We start from the raw sequence: 21,486 nt of genomic DNA, 5'->3' as shown, positions 1-21,486 counted from the left end.
ATCTTCAGACCTCACATCATAATGGTAAATGGTGGTCTTGAAAGGGGCAGTCCCTACGACTCCACGAACGCTAACTGCTGCTCAGCATTCAGATTCGTCGAGTCGTTGTGCCTACTCCGTCAACGGCTCCTATCTACGAAAATGATGTGAGATCTGAAGATGGTCTACAACATACCGAAACCGGTAAGCTCACAAAAAAATCTTTCTTGCTGTTGTGACTATATTTTCATTTTTAAATAGCTGTAGCTGAGCTGCTGTTGGCTGGACAGTTCCGAGTAAACATCTTTTAATTTGTAATGTGAATACTATTTAAAGTTTCTGACACACAATTCATTATTCTAGATTGTCAAGATAATATCACACATTATTTTTTCCATGGAGAGAGAGACTAAGAAACTCTGTTTCGCAGTTTCTTTTTTCCTATTATATAAATTTGTTAATGTAAAATTAAATTTTTGATATCGAATTATTCCTTTTTCAGACATTTGCATTCCATTAGACAATCAGTTCCGTGTAATCAAAAATATTTATCAAAAGTTAATGTACCAAACAACGTTATTGTATACAGTCAATCACAAAATTGGCCACCTCTAATAGTAAAGGTAACTTTTAATTGATATCATAAGTTAGTTATCTAAAATTTTTAATTCCTTACACCCAAGAGGAGGAAGACATCGAGAAGGCGTAAGAAGAATAAAAACATGCAACACATATTTCCCGTGCATTCAGATTGTATACGATTTCATTCTCTCGAGGTCGAGACAAAATCTGATGGCTTCCACAGAGGAAGCGCCAAATCTTGTTCCAGCAATTAGGGCAGGGTCAATGTTCTCTTTCATATACACTCAGTCGCAAAAGTATTCGGACAGCACGTAACGGCGCATAATTTTGAAGTTTGCTGCATGAACAAATACAGAAATTGCACTTTGTAATGTATTTGGGACTCTGGGTACGATGTCGCAACGTGAAACACGTGTCAAATACGAAAAATTGTTGTTGGACATGTGTCTGTTACGTAATGTTTCCAGGAAACGGCATGGGAAGGTGCAACAACAGTATTCGGACAAAGGCGGACAACGTGAGAGAATACTTCGTTCCTAGACGCACAGAGGGTGAAGCGACTGCAGTGTGCCCGACATTTCCGCGAGACGAGAGCGATGATTAGTAAACACATATCGCGAGCCTGTGCCGGTTGACGATGGGACGCAGAGGGACGTTTTCTACGTTCGAGCAAAGGCACTTTGTCGTTTATCATCACGCGAAGGGGTAAACCTGCAGGGAAATTGCCGCATTAGTGAACATGAAGAAAAGTACAGTTCACGATTTTGTCAAACGGTTCGAGAAAGAAGACCGATTGGAATTCCGTTACTGTACAGGACGGCCACGGACATTTTCACAGAGAGATGAACGTGTGATTGTGCGAAAGGTACAACAGAATCCGAAAATATCTGCCACACGAATTGCAAGTGAGGTGGAGGGAGACCTTGGTATAAAAGTTCATCCCGAAACCGTGCGGAGAGTGCTACGACGATCGCAGTACCATGGTCGAGTGGCACGTCGAAAGCCATTCTTAAATGCAGTAAAGCAGAAGAAATGTATGCAGTTTGCGAGGGAATACGCCGAATACGATCAGGCTTGCTGGAATTGGGTGATATTTTGCGACGAATGTAAATTTACATTATGGCAAAGCGACGGAAAGGTAAACGTGTGGCGAAAGACCAATGAAGAGCTCAATCCCAGGAAGCTCAAACCAACAGTAAAGTTTGGAGGTGGGAGCATCATGGTGTGGGGATGCATGCCCGGCAATGGTGTGGGTGATTTAGTGTTCATTGATGATACGATGAACAAGGAAGCGTATTTGAATATACTGCGAGGACATTTGAAGCAGAGTGCACGACATCTAGGTATTGCGAACAACTTTCATTTTTATCAGGATAATGATCCCAAGCATACCGCGCATATTGTACAAATGTCGTTGCTCTTCAATTGCCCGAAAGTATTGCATCCACCTCCCCAATCAACAGACCTTAACCCAATCGAACATTTGTGGGATAAATTGAAACGAACCCTCCGCGCGGACAACATCTATACGAAGGAGACCTTGAAAAAGAAACTGCGCCAAGAATGGGCAAATATAGGCCCAGATTTCACCAACAAACTCGTGGAAAGTATGCCTAGTAGATTGGAGGAGGTATTGAAAATGAAAGGTGGACCCACAAGGTATTGACATTTTCGTCGTACAACTTCTGAACATTTATTGGACAGTGTCCGAATAGTTTTGTAGCAGCACGGTGTGCAGGATGTTTCATTTTTGTTGTTAATTTTTCTGTTATTTATTTTTTGGAAACGAAATAATACAATAATTCTTTTGCAATTAATGTTGTTACGCACATATATTGCTAATAAATACACTCCTGGAAATTGAAATAAGAACACCGTGAATTCATTGTCCCAGGAAGGGGAAACTTTATTGACACATTCCTGGGGTCAGATACATCACATGATGACACTGACAGAACCACAGGCACATAGACACAGGCAACAGCATGCACAATGTCGGCACTAGTACAGTGTATATCCACCTTTCGCAGCAATGCAGGCTGCTATTCTCCCATGGAGACGATCGTAGAGATGCTGGATGTAGTCCTGTGGAACGGCTTGCCATGCCATTTCCACCTGGCGCCTCAGTTGGACCAGCGTTCGTGCTGGACGTGCAGACCGCGTGAGACGACGCTTCATCCAGTCCCAAACATGCTCAGTGGGGGACAGATCCGGAGATCTTGCTGGCCAGGGTAGTTGACTTACACCTTCTAGAGCACGTTGGATGGCACGGGATACATGCGGACGTGCATTGTCCTGTTGGAACAGCAAGTTCCATTGCCGGTCTAGGAATGGTAGAACGATGGGTTCGATGACGGTTTGGATGTACCGTGCACTATTCAGTGTCCCCTCGACGATCACCAGAGGTGTACGGCCAGTGTAGGAGATCGCTCCCCACACCATGATGCCGGGTGTTGGCCCTGTGTGCCTCGGTCGTATGCGTTCCTGATTGTGGCGCTCACCTGCACGGTGCCAAACACGCATACGACCATCATTGGCACCAAGTCAGAAGCGACTCTCATCGCTGAAGACGACACGTCTCCATTCGTCCCTCCATTCACGCCTGTCGCGACACCACTGGAGGCGGGCTGCACGATGTTGGGGCGTGAGCGGAAGACGGCCTAACGGTGTGCGGGACCGTAGCCCAGCTTCATGGAGACGGTTGCGAATGGTCCTCGCCGATACCCCAGGAGCAACAGTGTCCCTAATTTGCTGGGAAGTGGCGGTGCGGTCCCCTACGGCACTGCGTAGGATCCTACGGTCTTGGCGTGCATCCGTGCGTCGCTGCGGTCCGGTCCCAGGTCGACGGGCACGTGCACCTTCCGCCGACCACTGGCGACAACATCGATGTACTGTGGAGACCTCACGCCCCACGTGTAGAGCAATTCGGCGGTACGTCCACCCGGCCTCTTGCATGCCCACTATTCGCCCTCGCTCAAAGTCCGTCAACTGCACATACGGTTCAGGTCCACGCTGTCGCGGCATGCTACCAGTGTTAAAGACTGCGATGGAGCTCCGTATGCCACGGCAAACTGGCTGACACTGACGGCGGCGATGCCCAAATGCTGCGCAGCTAGCGCCATTCGACGGCCAACACCGCGGTTCCTGGTGTGTCCGCTGTGCCGTGCGTGTGATCATTGCTTGTACAGCCCTCTCGCAGTGTCCGGAGCAAGTATGGTGGGTCTGACACACCGGTGTCAATGTGTTCTTTTTTCCATTTCCAGGAGTGTATGTTTGGGTTACATAGTCAGTGTTTCTCGAGTTCTCATTACGAAACTTCCCACTGTCGGAATACTTTTGCGACTGAGTGTACGTAACCACGCTGCCGCCACACCTGTCCATACGTTAAGTGCGGTAATCCAGGTATGAGATACAGGGGAAGTCCGACGATGTAGTTCCTTATTCACATTACCTGACCAAATGCACTGGGACACATATTAATGATCATTAATATGGGATCTCTCTCTTCCCTCTGCGTTTATTGTGGCTTGAACTCTGCTGGGGACGCTTTCAATGAGGTGTCCGAATGTATGTGCAATGAATATTTTGCAGTGCCTAGCGCAATATTAAAGTACTGTGCCGCACATGTTAGCCCTGTACTTAGCCAATTTTGTAATTATTCCTTTCGGTATGGTCAGTATCCTGCACGATTGAAGTACTCAGCAGTAAAGTCAATTTATAAGAAGGAAGAAAGGGGCAATGTAGACAGTTAGACAGTTTTAGGCCCATTTCTATGCCTTCAGCCTTCACTAAAGTTATTGAAAAGGTTGTGTATGTAAGGAAAGTTGATCATTTTATATCACACGATTTGCTATGAAATGTACAGTTCGGCTTTAGAAGTCGCTTCACAACTGAAACTGCTATATTCTCTTTTCTCTGTGAGGTACTGGGTGTGTTAAAGAAAAGGTTTCGAACGCTAGGCATATTTTCTGATTTATTGAGTTGATCACAAAATATTGCTCCAGAAGTTGGACCATTACGGAATATGGGGAATATCTCACAATTGGTTCATCTCTTACTTTAACGACAGTTAGCAAAAGGTCAATCTCCACAATGCTGATAATGGCTCTGATGTGGTATCTGAGTGGCATATGTTCAAATGGGGGATCAGTGTTGGGGCCACTAATGGTTCTTATTTATATAAATGATATGTCTTCTCGTGTCGCAGGTAGCTACAAAATTTTTCTGTTTTCTGAAGATACTAGCTTGATAGTAAAGGATGTTGTATGCAACATTGGCTCCATTTCAAATAGTGCAGCTCATGACATAAGTTCATCGATTCTAGAAAATTAACTAACACTAAATCACAGTAACAATCAGTTTTTACTGTTTCTAACTCACGAATCACCAAAACGTGATGTTTTAATTTCAGAGATTGTTCATATGATTAGTGAAACGGAACAGTTAAAATTTCTGGTGTTGAGTTAGGTAGTAAATTGTCGTGGAAAGCCCACGTTCAAGATTTTGTTCAAAGACTTAATGGTGCCATTTTTACTATTCGAACGGCATCTGAAGTAAGTCATAGCTCGATACGAAAATTAGTCTACTGTGGTTATTTTCATTCGCTTATGTAGTATGGTATTACATTTTGGTGTAACTCTTCCCATTCTAAAAGGATATTTTTGGCTCAGAAACGGGCGTTTTAGTGCAATCAGCAGTGTAAATTCCGAACCTCTTGTCGACCCCTGTTCACGAGTCTGTGTGTTTTGACACTGGCCTCGCAATATATATATTCTTTACTGTCATTTCTTGTTAACAATATTGGCATATTTCCAAGAATAAGCAGCTTTCACTCAGTTAATACTCGGCAGATGTCCAGCCTGTATTTGGATCGGACTTCCTTAACTCTTGTCCAAAAAGGTGTGTGGTATACTGCTGCATCCATTTTGAATAAGCTACCACAAAAATTCAAAAATCTTAGCAGTAATCCACACGCTTTCAAATCTAAACTGAAGAGATTCCTCATGGGTCACTCCTATTCTGTCTAGGAGTTCCTTGGCTGCGATTAATTTAACTTATGGACTGACGTTTTCTGGATCATAAACATTTTATTCTCATCTGTGATTACTTTTATATTGTAGTTTCATGTACTGACACGTTCCATGACCTTGGAGATTTGCTCCTCAATGTGGCCCTACGGAACTTGACATGTAAATAAATAAACAAATAGCACGCCAGACTATTCTTCCTCGAGATCCAAAAACCGAGAAGGTTGTAATGTTGGTCGCTGGGTTCCTGGACGTACTCATTACCATACAGGCGTTCCATTGAGTACAAATCGGGACCATGAGCAGCTTGGTCTATTTCAGGAACGTTATTTTCCACAAATTATTGCTTCACAAATGTTGCTATTTCTTTTAGCACTCATTTGGATGTCCTCATACTTTCCATTATTTAGGGTTACTTGCCAGTTTTCGCACCATTCAGATATCTTTTCTAAATCGTTTTCTAATTGGTTTTGATCTTCTGGTGAATTTACTACACGATAAACGACAGCATCATTTGCAAACAACCTAAGACAGCTGCTCAGGTTTTCTCCTAAACCGTTCATATAGATAAGGAAAAGCTGAGGGCACGTAACACTACATTGGGGAATGCCACTAGTCACTTCTGCTTTACTCGATTATTTTCCCTCAGTTACTACGAACAGTGAATTCTCTGACAGGAAACCACGAATGCAGTCGCATATCTCAGACTATATTGATAAGAACGCCATTTGATTACAAGCTGCTTCTGAGGGCAAAAGTCTTCCGGAAATTTATAAATACAGAATCAGTTAGAAACCTCTTGTCGATAACATTGAACTATTTGTGTGAGTAAAGAGCTAGCTGTGTTTAACAGAAGCGATGTTTTATAAATACATGTTGACTGTGCTTCAATAGACCATTTTCCTTGAGGTAATTCGTAATATTGAAACACAATACATGTTGGAAAATTCAGCTACATATCGACTTTAATGATGTGGGCACGTAATTTAGTGCATTACTTCTACTACTTTTTTTGAATATTGGTGCAACCTGACCAACTTTCCAGTCTTCGGTTAAGGATCTTTCGACGAGCGAACGGTTGTATGTGATTGTTAATCATGGAGGTATAGCATGAGCATACTCTGAAAGGAACCTAATTGGTATACACTCTGGACCAGAAGACTTGCTTTTGTTAAGTGATGTAAGTTGCTTCACTACTCCGAGAATATCTTCTTGTAAGTTACTCATGTTGGCAGCTATTACTTATTCGGATTCTGGAAATTTACTTCGGCATCTTTGGTGAAGGAATTTCGAAAGGCTGTGTTTATCTTTTTATTCACAGTTATTGTGCTTCGTGGAGTGCTAGAAACAGTTAGGAACTCACGACTGATTTCTTACGCTGAGCCAGCCACGGTGGCCGAGCGGTTCTGGGCGCTTCAGTCTGGAACCGCGCGACCGTTACGGTCGCCGGTTCGAATCCTGCGTCGGGAATGGATGTGTGTGATGTCCTTAGGCTAGTTAGGTTTAAGTAGTTCTAAGTTCTAGGGGACTGATGACCTCTGATGTTAAGTTCCATAGTGCTCAGAGCCATTTAAACCTTACGCTGATTTTCATAACATATTTTACAATTACCCTGCGCCTGTGATTGCTCCTTCGGAGTATCCACAACGTCGTCACCAATAGTCCACTACGGTAGCTTTAAAAGGATTCAAATGTTACAGAAGAATTTCTCAATCAGATGACTTCCGGTGACTAGTCCAGTGAGCCCTCTTCAGCGACCCACCCTGCTTTTACTGCTTCTCTGCTGACAACACGATACTCCCCGCCTCGTTTATACGAGGGCTGTTCAAAAATAAGGTAACTTTTCAAATTTCACGGGCGACGTACATTCCATTAGCGATGTTTTTTCTGTTGTGTTGTGAAAGGGATCCTGTAGCCCCTTTCATTATCATTTTATTTGCTTTCCAATGATACATATCTCTCTGGTATGCGTGAGTGAAAGAATGTTTGTTGTGTTTCACTTTGCCTTTCAGCGGTTTAGTCCCCTGCAGAGAATCAGCGGTAGTTATACAGAATGGTCAACCCTTGTAGTTTGGAGGGAGGAAAAGAGGTTTCCTTCCCTTGTGTGAAAGGTACCGGTGTTAGGTTGGCGGCGGAAACCTCATCTCTGAGTTTTCCTGGCCACGGGGTTGCGTGGGAGACGTTGGAGTGTGTGAGACGGGCAGTCTGCTTCCAGCTCGTCGATGGTCTGCAGTCGAAGTCTCTTCGAAGAAGAGTGAGTTAACTTAACCATGTGGCGCGTTGTCTCATAGCAAGAGGGGAGCTTTTATCTTTTTGTCTCGCGTTTCATCTTATAAAGATTGATGTGCTGAGTCGCAGCAAGGAATTCAAGAGTTTTGCAGACTTTCGGTTTGATACCTAGTGCAGACTTTACTTTGATGTGTAAGAAGAACTTAGCACAAAGGTGTTGCGCATGTTGAAGCGCTCTCGGTTCAGTGTGAATGTTTGTGTACCTGCAACTGCGTGTGTATCCATTCTAATCTTTTCCGAATCTTGGTAATTTTGGCTTCTTTGTGAATTTTCTTTGTCTCATCACTCTACGTCCGGTGGAAACCATACACATGTTTTAATATTAGAGTTTGTTAGCAATCTGCCATTATTCTTTGTGTATTCAAATGTGTCCTTTGTAAAATGTTAATTCACCGATTCTGCGTGGTTTGATGTTACTAAAATTTGGCCACGGTACGTAGAAGTTGTGTCTCCGCGAATCATGTGGGCACACGAGTCTGTTGTGAAACGTATAGCGTTTCACAAGCAATCGCACTTAGTTACCAGGCAACAGCAGTCTATAGATGCATTACATCAATGTTTTAAGGAATAAATAATTTTGCCTCCAATCTTATCCAGTGGACCGATGTTACGTCTCCGTTACCTACGCCATGTTAGCCCACCCATAGTGTCTCCATGCGCACAGGTACAATAATTAGTGTCCCTTCTTTATTTAAAACAAATGCTTTGGAATACATCTTGTTTCCAGGAATGTTGCTGCAAGCTGCACTTATGCACAGTGTTCACGCACTCTTTACTTTATTCAATATTTGATTCACGTGAATAATGCCTGGATCATATTAATAATTACATACAATTCTGTACCAGTGACTGTACAATGATTGTTCATTTTTGAGTTTTTCTTATGAATAAATTAAATAATTTTCCGACTCTGCGCAACCTCTTATTTGTCGCGTGGCTAGAGTTGGTGGCGAGCCAATCTTTTCCGTTGATTTCAATGTCAAATAGCAAATTCTTATTCAAAGTGTGCGTGGCTCTTTTAGCCATCATGATACATTCAAAGTGCGCTTCACGCTTCTTACACATAGCGACCTTTTATTCAAGCTACTTACGCAGTTGGTACACATGTTCCTAACATATGTTCACAGTTTCAAGTGTACAGCACGTTTCGTTTGTTTTTGACAGATAGAAATGTTAGACGTGTTTTAGTGCGGTCGACTATTTTCGTTTATTATAAAAAATGGAGCAAAGAATTTGCATCAAAATTTTGTGTGAAAATTTGAATCAAATGGTCTAAAACACTTGAAATGTTGACAGTGGCATGCGCTGAGTCTGCTCTAAGAAAAAAAAATAAGTTTACAGATGGACATGCTCCTCCAACATGGTCGAGAGGATGCCAATGACCAATCTCGCCCTGGACGCCCCAGCGCATCAGCAACAGAGAGAAGTGTTTTGTTAGTTCAAAACAATGGCTGTGGTCGTACTTGCAGTTTCGGAAACAGTACGGAAGAAGCACGAGGAGCTCCCTACAGATATGTTATCTGTCGGAGATGATGAGAGGGGCACGAGAAGCAGAAATCAGAAGTTGCAAGTTGTGGTGTTTCGCTGGTCGCCTGTGCCAGGACGTGGGGAGGGGCGGTGAGTGTGTCTGCTGCGTGACTGCGAGACCGGGTCGCTAGCATCCTTCACGGTGTGAGCATCTCAAGGCCGCCACGCGAAGGCGACCGCCCAGCCTGGAGCGCTCTCGCTTTCTTCATCGCCTGATGTTTGTTTACCTCCGGCTGCTGCCACGGGAGTTGCACGTACTGCGGTTCGGACTGTTTTTAATACTAGAACAGCCGACGGCACATTTTTATCCTTCAGCAAAACTTTAATCCCTGTCCGACGTCTGATGTTCTAGGAAGTCGGAGGGCGTTCTTGACTGTCCTCGTCATTTTTAAATGAAAGTCAAAGCTGCCAGTTGCATAGTTTCCGAGAAAAAATAATGAATACTGTGTAACCTCCCAACTATATTTACTTCTGTCTGAAATTTAGCCCAACTTCACCTCCCGTTCTATAAAAGTCTACGTATTACCAAAACCATGTACCCACAAACTACTATCCAACTTAAACTAGTATGCTAATCTTTTACTAAACACAATCTTATTTGAACTGAACTGTCACTGATCTCAATGCAACTTGTCGTTATATTTAATGCGCAACTGAAGTAACACTGTTACCAGGCCCTTATCAAAATTTCCATTTACCTCGCATCTAGACAACATTGTTGCAGATTTATCGAAAGCACAACAGCAAACAGCAAGCAGCAAGCAGGCAGCGACTAAGCTAGGTTTCTATTCCTGACAAAATTTCAAAACTATACTCAAACTGTGTCATACCACAAGGTACAATGTGGTAATGCGTACGGATAAACAATGGGATGGGGTCCGTAACCATTCCTATGAAATGATATTCCAAGACAACGATATTAGAATGAAGTATGCATTCAAAAAGACAAAGTAAATCTTTGCGCGATCTTCACGCATAATGTAGGCCTGAGAAATACTATGCTTAACAACGTGAACTATGATTTAAAGAGGGTACAACGTTAACACAGATTTTCTGTAAAAGTCAATCAGCTTCATCAGTTAATATGTTAACGCATGGCTCTGGGAAGTGAGGTGGTATTTCTTTCAACACTGAGCAAGTTAATTAGCTGACAATGATCACTCCGACACACTAGCTGAGGAATCCTGCACTCTTACCTCAAACATCTTCTCTTAAATAAATAATAACATTATTCAAAATTTGTATTCCCTTCGCTTTCTAATATATGCATCTTATCCCTCCTTGCTGTCCTTTACAATCAATCTGTCTTCATCTAACAGATACAATCACAAGTGGCCGGCCGGTGTGGCCGAGCGGTTCTGGGCACTTCAGTCTGGAACCGCGCGGCGGTATGGTCGCAGGTTCGAATCCTGCCTCGGGCATAGATGCGTGTAATGTCCTTAGGTTAGTTAGGTTTAAGTAGTTCTAAGTTCTAGGGGACTGATGACCTCATATGTTGAGTCCCATAGTGCTCAGAGCCATTTTTTGAACAATCTCAAATCAACACAGCACTGCAGAATACAACCATCACGTGCCTGAGGAACAATGATTAATAAGGATCTGATACCTTGCGCCGTTTCCGAGTTATATAGCACTGAAGTTACCTAATCATGATGACTCGCGTGCAAATGATGCACTTCCACCCGCTAAAATGCGGTAATGCAGCCGTCTGTGAGTTACCATTTATTCGAATGTTCATCACCAGTTAAAATGTGCCTTTCTCGGAAGTAATATATTTAAGGTAGGTGAGCAAAATTATATTTTTATCAATTTGTGGAAATGTGGAAACAAAACGAACACGTAAGGCGACGCTATCTCTGGCAGGGTGCGTGATTCTGCGCAGGCGACGACCTGGTTAGCTGACGTCAATAGGCTTTCCAAATTGCTTCTGGCCACCATGTAAAGTGCCCTAAACCTAAAGCAAAATAGTTTAAACATAAATATGTACACATTCCAGGACATTGTACATTCCTCGCAGATAACAAAGGCAAAAAGCGTTTGGCAAGAAACATTTCTTTCATTCAGGCGTGACATACGGTTGTAAAGTAATAACTGTTAACTCAATACATTTTCTGCCTCACATCATAGGCTGCATACACTGAAGAGCCAAAGAAACCGGTACACCTGCCTAATATTGTGTAGGCCCCCCGCGCACACATACAAGTGCCACAACACGATGAGGCCTAGACTCGACTAACGTGTGAAGTAGTTCTGGACAGAACTGACACCATTAATCCTGCAGGGCTGTCCATAAATCCGTAAGGAAACGAGGAGGTGGACATCTCTTCTGAACAGCACGTTGCAAGGCATCCCAGATATGCTCAATAATGTTCATGTCTGGGGAGTTCGGCTGTCAGTGGAAGTGTTTAAACTAAGAATAGTGTTCATGGAGCTACTCTGTAGCAATACTGGACGTGTGGGGTGTGGCATTGTCCTGCTGGAAATGTCCAAGTCTGTCGAAATGCACAATGCACATGAAAGGACGAGGTATCAGACAGGATGCTTACGCACGTATCACCTGACAGAGTAGCATCTAGACGTATGAGGAGTCCCATATCACTCGAAGTGTACGCGCCCCATACCGTTAAAGAGACTCCACCAGCTGACATGCAGGGTCCATGGATTCATGAGGTTATCTCCAAACCCGTACACGTCCATCCACTTTGCACAATTTGAAACGAGACTCGTCAGACCAGGCAACATCTTTCCAGTTATCAACAATCCAGTGTCGTTGTTGACGGGCCCAGGTGAAGTGTAATAAGCTATGTGTCGTGCAGTCATCAAGAGTACACGAGTGAGCTTTCGGCTCCGAAAGTCCATATCGATGATGTTTTGTTGAATGGTTCGTACGATGACTCTTGTTGATAACCCAGCACTGAAATCTGCAGCAATTTATGGAAGGGTTGCACTTCTGTCACGTTGAACGATTCTCTTCAGTCGTCGTTGGTTCTGTTCTTGCAGAATCTTTTTCCGGCCGCATGGATGTCGGAGACTTGATGTTTTACCGGATTAAAGATATTCACGGAGCACTCATTAAATTGTGCTACGGGAAAGTCCCCACTTCATCACTAACTCGGAGATGCTGTGTCCCATCGCTCGTGCACCCACTGTAACATCACGTTCAAACTCACTCAAATCTTGATAATCCGCCATTGTAGCAACAGTAAGCGATCTAACAACGGCACCATGCCCTTATTGTCTTATACAGGCGTTGCCGAAAGTAGTGTCGTATTATGCCTGTTTACGAATCTCTGTACTCCGTATCTGAATACGCATGCTGTACCAGTTTCTTTGGCGCTTCAGTGTAGTATATAGTTGCGTAATACATCTTGAAAACAAGATTCAGTTACTGTTAGGTTTTTTTATTTTGTTTTTCTAAACAAAGTAGTTGCTTACCTACCAAACTCCTCTACACTACGTTTAGCCTAATATTTATATCTGTATCATATGCAAATGTTTGCAAGACACGAATCGTTCTGCTAATGACACGGTTATTACGAATATTTGTTTTGATATTAGAGTTACTTACAACATTTGTCGTACCTCTGGAATAGTTCTTTCTCGGAACATGTTTATTACTCATTTTAACGCTATTGTAGCGGTAGAAATATTACCGCAGGGCAGCGGGAGGGAATCGTTTAATCACTAATGAGACTCCAACAAAAATTCACAAAATAGCTAAAGATCTATATTTACCCCATGCCTTTGTACGTTATTACGCATTTCTATCAAAACTTTACCTGGGATTCAATCACTTATACATTACCGTTTGAGACACAAAATGTTGCTTGTCTACTTAGAAATGTGACCTATTTTTACAGTCCCTAATATATCTTCACTTACTTTACTCTTTTGTTTCTAAACTTTAAAATTACGCATTGAACGGCTAATTGGTACTTGCCTCATACATTTGCTGCAGAATCTTTTTTTTCTCTTTTTCAGATGTCATGGGTCTTGCTTCCTTGCACAGTCCAGTTTGATAATTATTTCGCAATTTTGATTTGTTTGGTCCTAGAGCTGTTTCTTAGTTCTACAGGTCTCGGTCACTAGGTTGATAAGACAACGAAGTCCAATCCAGTTTGGCGATGTGTTCCCCGTTCCTGAGAAATGTGTCTGGTAGTGCATTGCCGTATTGGAGCAAGATTTCTTTTCAATCCTTTTCAGACAGATCAACGAGAAATGTTTCTTTTTTTTCAGTTTGCTCTGACCCTTTTGACAACACATCCAGCAGAATGACACCATCAATATCCCAAAAAATTTTCACCATCACTTTTCGAACAGATACAGCTGCCTTTTTTGGTGATTGCGGTCGGTGCCGCACCATTGACAGTCATTTTGTTTTCCGTGGAAAGAGATGCACCCAAGTTTCAATACATACAACGATCCATGATGGAAAAGTCTCACGATTGGGCTCTGTTGTGCGGTTTCGTGGAATCCATCTTCTGCATACCTTCGAATATCCATTAGTTTGAATTATTGCGCACGGTTTTCCGATGCTGACCGATAGTGGTAGGGCCAACTGTCGAGTTGCGATGTGCTGGTCTGGACAAATAATGGCATCCGTGCGGATCACCACGCTGGAAGTATTCTTGGTGCTGCATCTCCCGATCAAGGTGGATCATAGAGCTGAGTTTTCTGCACCTCCTGACTCTGTAAAGCGCTTTACCAGCACTACTCCTATGGATTGTTTCACCACCAAGCACTGCACAAACTTTTATGGATATTGAGCATACTTTCTATTCCCGCAACCAAACATCAATTAAAGCACGTTGGTTGCATAGACGCTGCTTTTATCATTCACTACAGCTCTTCCTTCTAACGTAAAAGTAGAAAAAAATCAAATTTGAACTGCGCGAAAGAAAAGAAAGAACAGGGTAACTACTTGTTGAGTAACGCTCGTAGCATGAGACGTAGTTCCACAATCAGAAATTATATATGTTAAGTGATTTTGGCACCGGAAATCTAGGTACTTATAGCAACTGATTAAAAGTATCCCCACAGCTGTAAGTACTGCAGAACTGATAAAAGCATGTCAAGAGAGGCCGCTCCTTAAGCATAAAAGGAGGGGAGTAGTGTGCTGCCAGTAAAGCAAAAGAACAGTTGAATGTACCGTGATCTCTAATGTGGACTAGTCGTTGGAATGCGCTGGATGTAACAGGTACGTGAGAGACATTCCAGTCCCGATAAATCGATCCAAGGTAACTAATAATTATGTGAACTTGAAATGGTGGAAACGCGAAGGGAAAACCACAGCTGAACCAAGGCGAAACTGACGTATTCTGATGGATAGGGTCCTTCCAGCATTGCGGAGGGTGGTAGTAAAAATTTTCATGACATCAGTGGTGGGAATCGTTACTGCTTTTTAGAGTACTTCTAAAAGGCTAGCTAGCACAAAGATTATGTGCAAAGAGTTTGAAAAAATGGATATAACGATAGAGGAGCTCCTCAGAAGCAACACATCTCTGTAGTCAAGTGGTAAGCGATGCTCGAGGTGGAGTAAAGTATGATGCTACTGGACTGAAAACGAGTGATCTGGAGTGATGAATCACGTCATTCCTTGTGGCAGTCCGATGGAACTGCTTCGGCTTATCAAGTGTCTGGAGAACATGACCTCCCATCAAGTGTAGTGGCAACGACGTAGGACAGAGCAGGTGGTGCTAAGGTATGGTGGCGATTTTCGTATTAGGTTGTGATCTCTTAAGTGCGCCCAGGAAAACGCTGGGGACTGAAGTATATGAACACATTTTACATGGTTGTGTACTGCGTAGATCAGAGGAACATTTCGGACATGATAACTGTTTGTATCAATGTGACTACGCACCCTGTCGTAAAGGAGCATATTTGAGGGAAATGTTTGTTGACAATAACATTTCTGAAATGTACTGCCGTGCCCACGGTCCAGACATGAACTCAGTGGAACACTTACGGGATGAACTAGAGCCAGGATCTCACTTCAGACCGCAGCTTCCACTGTCACCACCTTGTCTACACTACTGGCCATTAAAATTGCTACACCACGAAGATGTCGTGCTAGTGACGCCAAATTAAACAGACGGGAAGAAGATGCTTTGATATGCAAATGATTAGCTTTTCAGAGCATTCACACAAGTTTGGCGCCGGTGGCGACACCTACAACGTTCTGACATGAGAAAAGTTTCCAAGCGATTTCTCATACACAAACAACAGTTGATCGGCGTTGCCTGGTGAAACGTTGTTGTGATGCCTCATATAAGGAGGAGAAATGCGTACCATCACGTTTCCGACTTTGATAAAAGTTTGATTGTAGCCCATCGTGATTGCGGTTTATCGTATCGCGACACTGCTGCTCGCGTAGGTCGAAATCCAATGACTGACAGCAGAATATGAAATCGGTGGGTTCAGGAGGGTAATATGGATCGCCGTGTTGGATCCCAACGACCTCGTATCACTAGCAGTCGAAATGATAGGCGTCTTATCCGCATGGCTGTAACGGATCGTGCAGCCACGTCTCGATCCCTGAGTCAACAGACGGGGACGTTTACAAGACAACAACCATTTGCACGAACAGTTCGACGACGTTTGCAGCAGCATGGACTATCAGCTCGGAGGCCATGGCTGCGGTTACCCTTGACGCTGCATCACAGACAGGAACGCCTGCGATGGTGTACTCAACGACGAATCTGGGTTTATGAATAGCAAAACGCCATTTTTTCGGATGAATCCAGTTTCTGTTTACAGCATCATTATGGTTGCATCCGTGTTTGGCGACATTGCGGTGAACGCACATTGGAAGCGTGTATTCGCCATCGCCATAGTAGCGTATCACTCGACGTGATGGTATGGGGTGCCATTGGTTACACGTTTCGGTCACCTCTTGTTGGCATTGATGGCACTTTGAACAGTGGACGTTAGATTTTACATGTGTTACATTTCAGCAGGATAATGCACGACCGCATATTGCAGGTCCTGTACGGGCCTTTATAGAAAATGTTCGACTGGTGCCCTGGCCAGCACATTCTCCAGATCTGTCACCAATTGACAACGTCTGGTCTCTGGTGGCCGAGCAACTGGCATGTCGAAATACGTCAGTCACTATTCTTGATGAACTGTGGTATCGTGTTGAAGCTACATGGGTAGCTGTAGCTGTACACGCCATCCAAGCTCTGTTGGACTCAATACCCAGGCGTGTCAAGGCCTTTATTACGGCCAGAGGTGATTGTTCTGGGTACTGATTCCTCAGGATCTATGCACCCAAATTATGTGAAAATGTTATCACATGTTAGTTGTAGTATAATATATTTGTCCAATGAATACCTGTTTATCATCTGCATTTCTTATTGGTGTAGCAATTTTAATGGCCAGTAGTGTATTTACGACTCTTGGTGAAGCGTAGGCTACGGTTCATACAGACACTCAGACACCTCACTGAAGAAGTCCCTAACAGATCTCAAGCCGTCATGAAGCGAAGGATGGATACATCGCACACTAATGTCCTTAGTCTGGTTACTTTTGGTCAGATGATGTATATTTCTGGTGTTGGTTGTTACGAAACGTTTTCCTGTTGTTGCGGCACTGTGTGCTGGACAGTACGACGCGGTGGCGAGACTACCTGTTGTTACTGTAGCTGTTGTTGTTTGCAGACGGGCAGCAAGCTGGCGCTGGCGGAGCTGGGCGCGATGCGGCTGTTCTCTGACGACGCCAAAGACGCCCGGTACCTGAACGCCACGGCGGACGCTGTGAGGCGCTGCTCGGCCGCCAGCAGGTCGCTGCTGCCCGACAATGGCGGTAAGTCTGCCGTCTCCCTCCCTACCTCTCTCGCTCCCTCCCTCTCCCCCCCCCCTCTCTCTCTCTCTCTCTCTCAGACCACCCTCCCCTCTGCCTCCAAATAAAACTTCCAAAATTTACGATAGTCACGCCAACTCTCCAATTAGAAAGTTTTACAACACCGGTATACAGTCTTTACACAGACTGAATAGTATGTGTGGAAATTTGGAAGTAAAATACAGGTTCAGGAACAGCATTAAATTTCATGCAAGAAATATCCAAAACGATTAGATTCGCTGAAGGAAGGATGATTCGCCTTAACGTCGTTCCGTCGACGTCGAGGTCATTAGAGACGGGGCACAAGCTCGGATCCTGTCAACGATGGGGAAGGATATAAGTCGTCTACTTTTAAAGGAACAATCACGGCGCTTGCCTGGAGCAGTTTAGGAAAATCACGGCAATCCTAAATTTGGATGGTCAGAAGTAGGTTTCAGCCGTCGTCCTCCAGAATACGCGTACAGTGTCCCAATCACTGCGTCACCTCGCTGGGTAGAGATTCGCTGATGGTACGGCTACACTCGGTGAAAGTAACGAAAAACTGCAGGACCTTTACAATGGAATGAATGGCGTAATGAGCATAGAATATGGATCGAGCGTAAACCACATAAGGACGAAAGTAACGAGGAGCAATACAAGAGAGTCTAGCGACAGTTGGCGGGAGAAGTATCTCAGCCACTTGAAACTGAAATGGTGTTAGAGAATGGGGGGGAGGCTTATCACCACTAATACTAAGAAGAAATTCGAATAACATCAGAATAGACTGCCTGTCTTTTCATGCCATTTTGTAATACTTTCACAAACTCTTACAGATGCAGTTACTCAAACAAATCTCCTGAAAATAACAGCGCTTAGAAATGATAACAGAATTTCTATTCAAAAGGTAGGTGTCATGAAAAATATAAACAATGCAACAACTACATACGTAGTAACACAACAGGTAAGACAGACCGAGGAAGGAAATTTAGCCGGGCGGAGTGGTCGCGCGGCTAAAGGCGCCATGTGATTGTCTGCGCGGCCCCTCCCGCCGGAGGTTCGAGTCCTCCCTCGGGCATGGGTGTGTGTGTTGTTCTTAGCAGTTTGGTCCCTTAAGAACTCACAAACATTTATTTTTAGGAAATTTAAATATCTTGGAGAAACCATGCAGCACAATGTATTAGAAGAATTAGCAAGAGATGTGAGTTTTTCTTAAAATGGAAGAACGATACGGCCAGACAAAAAAAATCTAGACGACGAAATGCAAACTTAAAAAAAGAATTAAAACACTACAGCACAGTGGTAACACCAGATTGTTTATACGCATCTGAATGCTTAACCATAAGCTATGAAATGGACAGAATACAAGTAGCTGAATGAAAGACTATTAGAAAAATAACAGGCGCAAGTAAAATAGTAAATAACTAAGAGATCTACGAAAATACAGGGAAAATGTCATAGGTAAATAAGAAAATAACTACAGATAAAGAACATTAGAGACTCGGAATTAACACGAGAAAGACTCTCTAAGAATAAAATACTAAATTTACGAGGCTTTCACGGCAAAAGCCTATATGGCGAGAAAATGAAGGAATACTGCTAAAAAAAGACAAAAAAAACTGATTACGCAGTTTCAACGTTATTTCATGTAAGGTGTATTGTAAACCTATCATAGTTGCAGTACCTATGTATATTTTGGAGACTAATTTCAAACCGGCTGGTTCAGTCTCAAGCCTGACATATTGAGTCTGCACTGAAAGTGCCTTACCTTAATGACAACCATCTAAATGTGGTGAATATATATATCACACAGTGACGGTAGAAAATGTCACAACATACATATGCTCACATTACAAGTCAGAATGAAACTGTTGGATTCTAACTTGTATAGTGAGTTCAAAAATGTTCAAACGGGCTAAGAGATAAAAACTGCTGAGGTCATCGGTCCCTAGACTTACACTCTACTTAGACTAACTTAAACTAACTTATGCTAATAACAAAACACATACCCATGCCCGAGGGAGGACTCGAGCCCCCGGCGGGAGGGACCGTGCGATCCGTGACATGGCGCCTCAAACAAAGCGGACACTCAGAGAGGTGGAGCATCTGTATTTGCCAAATTCAGATGTTTGTCATTAAGATCAGACACTTTCAGTGCAGCTTCAGTATGTCAAGCTTCAGACTGAACCAGTAGGTTCGAAACTAGCCGCAGTAATACAAGTACTGCAACTATGATTTAATAAGTTTCCTTTAATTTATGTCTATTGTCACAATCCTTTCTCTTTAACAGATTACCGGTTTTGGTCTTTAATGACCATCAATCAGATCTGCTGCAAATATAAATACACTCGCAAACTGTATACAGCTTAAGAACAATACATGGAGCATATTGAAAAGTAGTACTGACAAAATTTACATTTGTGAGCTTTAAATGTGAAGAGGCATATCTGTCTCATAAAATCAAATTCCTAATTCACTGCAGCCATAGTGGCATAGTCAACTGTTAAATGCGGAATCAGGACCAGCATCGTCAAATACATATAAATCACATTACATGCACGAGTCATGTTGTCAGTAAAACTACTGTTTAAAACTAGCTGCCGTACAGTAGCCACAAGATGTTTGTGCCGTAAGTTGACCAGATGTCGCTAATGTCAGCATACACTATTTTTTCAATAATTAGTTGAAACAGCGAAAATAAAAGGGGGATACAATAGTTAAAACCCGTAATAAGCTTATAAAGTGTATAAAGTGTTACAGCAGTAAAAAGCAATAAAAAACACGACAAAAGTAATATTGTTAAAAAGACGAAGAGTTAAAGACCAGTGGTTGACATGTGCTCTAGTGCTAATATTCTGGGCAATAACATAAATATTAAACACCGCTGATATTGCACCGGGTAATATATACAACATAAAATAAATCGCTAAAGAAGCCACAAATGAAAGGAAATATAGCAGTTCACATAATCAGCGCCCTCTGTTAGCGCTGACTCAGGTGGGAAGTAGTTGGAGGAACGTGACCGGTAGAGGGCCCCTTGTACCCTGCGGTACTTCGTTGCAAGCAAAGAATGATAAAAGGTCCATAACATTGGATTAGGAATTTGATTTTATGAGAGAGGTATGCCTCTTCACATTTAAAGCTCACAAACATAAATTTTGTCAGTACTACTTTTCAATATGCTCTATGTATTGTTCTTAAGCTGTATATAGTTTGCGAGTGTATTTACATTTGTCCCACTTTTGCAGCAGATTTGATGAAGGTCATTAAATACCGAAACCGGTAATCTGTTAAACAGGAAAGGTTGTGACCACAGACGTAAATTAAAGGAAAATTATTACATATACGGGTCACTGTGTTTTTTCGTGACTATGTCGCAGCTTGTGTGACAGATTTGTAATAAACTCTTCATGAAAAGTAACCGAAGTTGTTAAGTGATATTACCAGGCCAGTATGCAGGCAAAATAAAGTTGAAATAGGTGGGGTTGGGGGGGGGGGGGGGGGTACGAACTATACGAAGAATAAGACCCCACATTGGCAGCCAAATTAAGCATAATGGACTGTGCAAGGAGTTCATAAGGAGAACAACAGAAAAAACAAAGTGTACTTCTGTTCTTAAGAGAACTCTTCCTGAATGAAACATAAACGTTAATTTGAAGAAAAGTTTCAGAGTCGCTTAGAGCACACATGGTTGTGTGGAAGTGAATCATGATCTGCTCAAAAATTGGAAAAGAACAGACTGGAGCGTCTGAGAAGTGTCGTTAAAGAAGGACGCTAATGGTGAGAGGTACTGGTAACATATCAAATGAGGTGATTTTCCTCAGAAGTGACATGGAAGAACTTTAAGGCAAACATTGACGATAAGAAGGAACACCATGATAGGACACGTGGTAGGACATCAGAGGGTAATTTCCATGGCAGTAGACGGAGGTGTACAGGTTAAAAACTGCTAGGGACGACAAAGATTGGAAGACACCGCACAAACAGTTGAAGGCGTAGGTCTGAAGTGCTGCCACTAGACGGAGAAATTATTACTTTATGTTTCTTCAGACATCCAACATAGCAAACTGAAATTTGGTACCACTTATTTAAACAAAAGTATTGCATGTCTCTTCTATATCTACTACAAAGCGACTCGCCAGCAATTAAAAATACTTTCTAATAATGGCCCGCGCTCCCCAGTTTGTGATTACTTTCTTTCATCATTTAATTTGCAGTGGTTTTAACGAATATATTAATGTGTCGACTACATTAATTTGTCAAATTT

The 21,486-nt window shown here is 42.8% G+C and overlaps 1 protein-coding gene across 1 annotated transcript in view; it reads left to right on the top strand.

Moving 5' to 3' along the window:
• The window catches only part of LOC126273043 (general odorant-binding protein 70), a 123,920-nt gene that overhangs the window by 87,221 nt on the left and 15,213 nt on the right, over window positions 1-21,486 (top strand). The window contains exon 5 of the mRNA XM_049976438.1: window positions 17,063-17,207. Coding sequence (XP_049832395.1) covers window positions 17,063-17,207 — 145 coding nt within the window. The remainder of the gene's footprint in view (window positions 1-17,062; window positions 17,208-21,486) is intronic.

This window comes from Schistocerca gregaria, chromosome 5 (assembly GCF_023897955.1).
Source record: "Schistocerca gregaria isolate iqSchGreg1 chromosome 5, iqSchGreg1.2, whole genome shotgun sequence".
NCBI lineage: Eukaryota > Metazoa > Arthropoda > Insecta > Orthoptera > Acrididae > Schistocerca > Schistocerca gregaria.
This window is presented reverse-complemented; position numbering and strand designations above follow the sequence as displayed.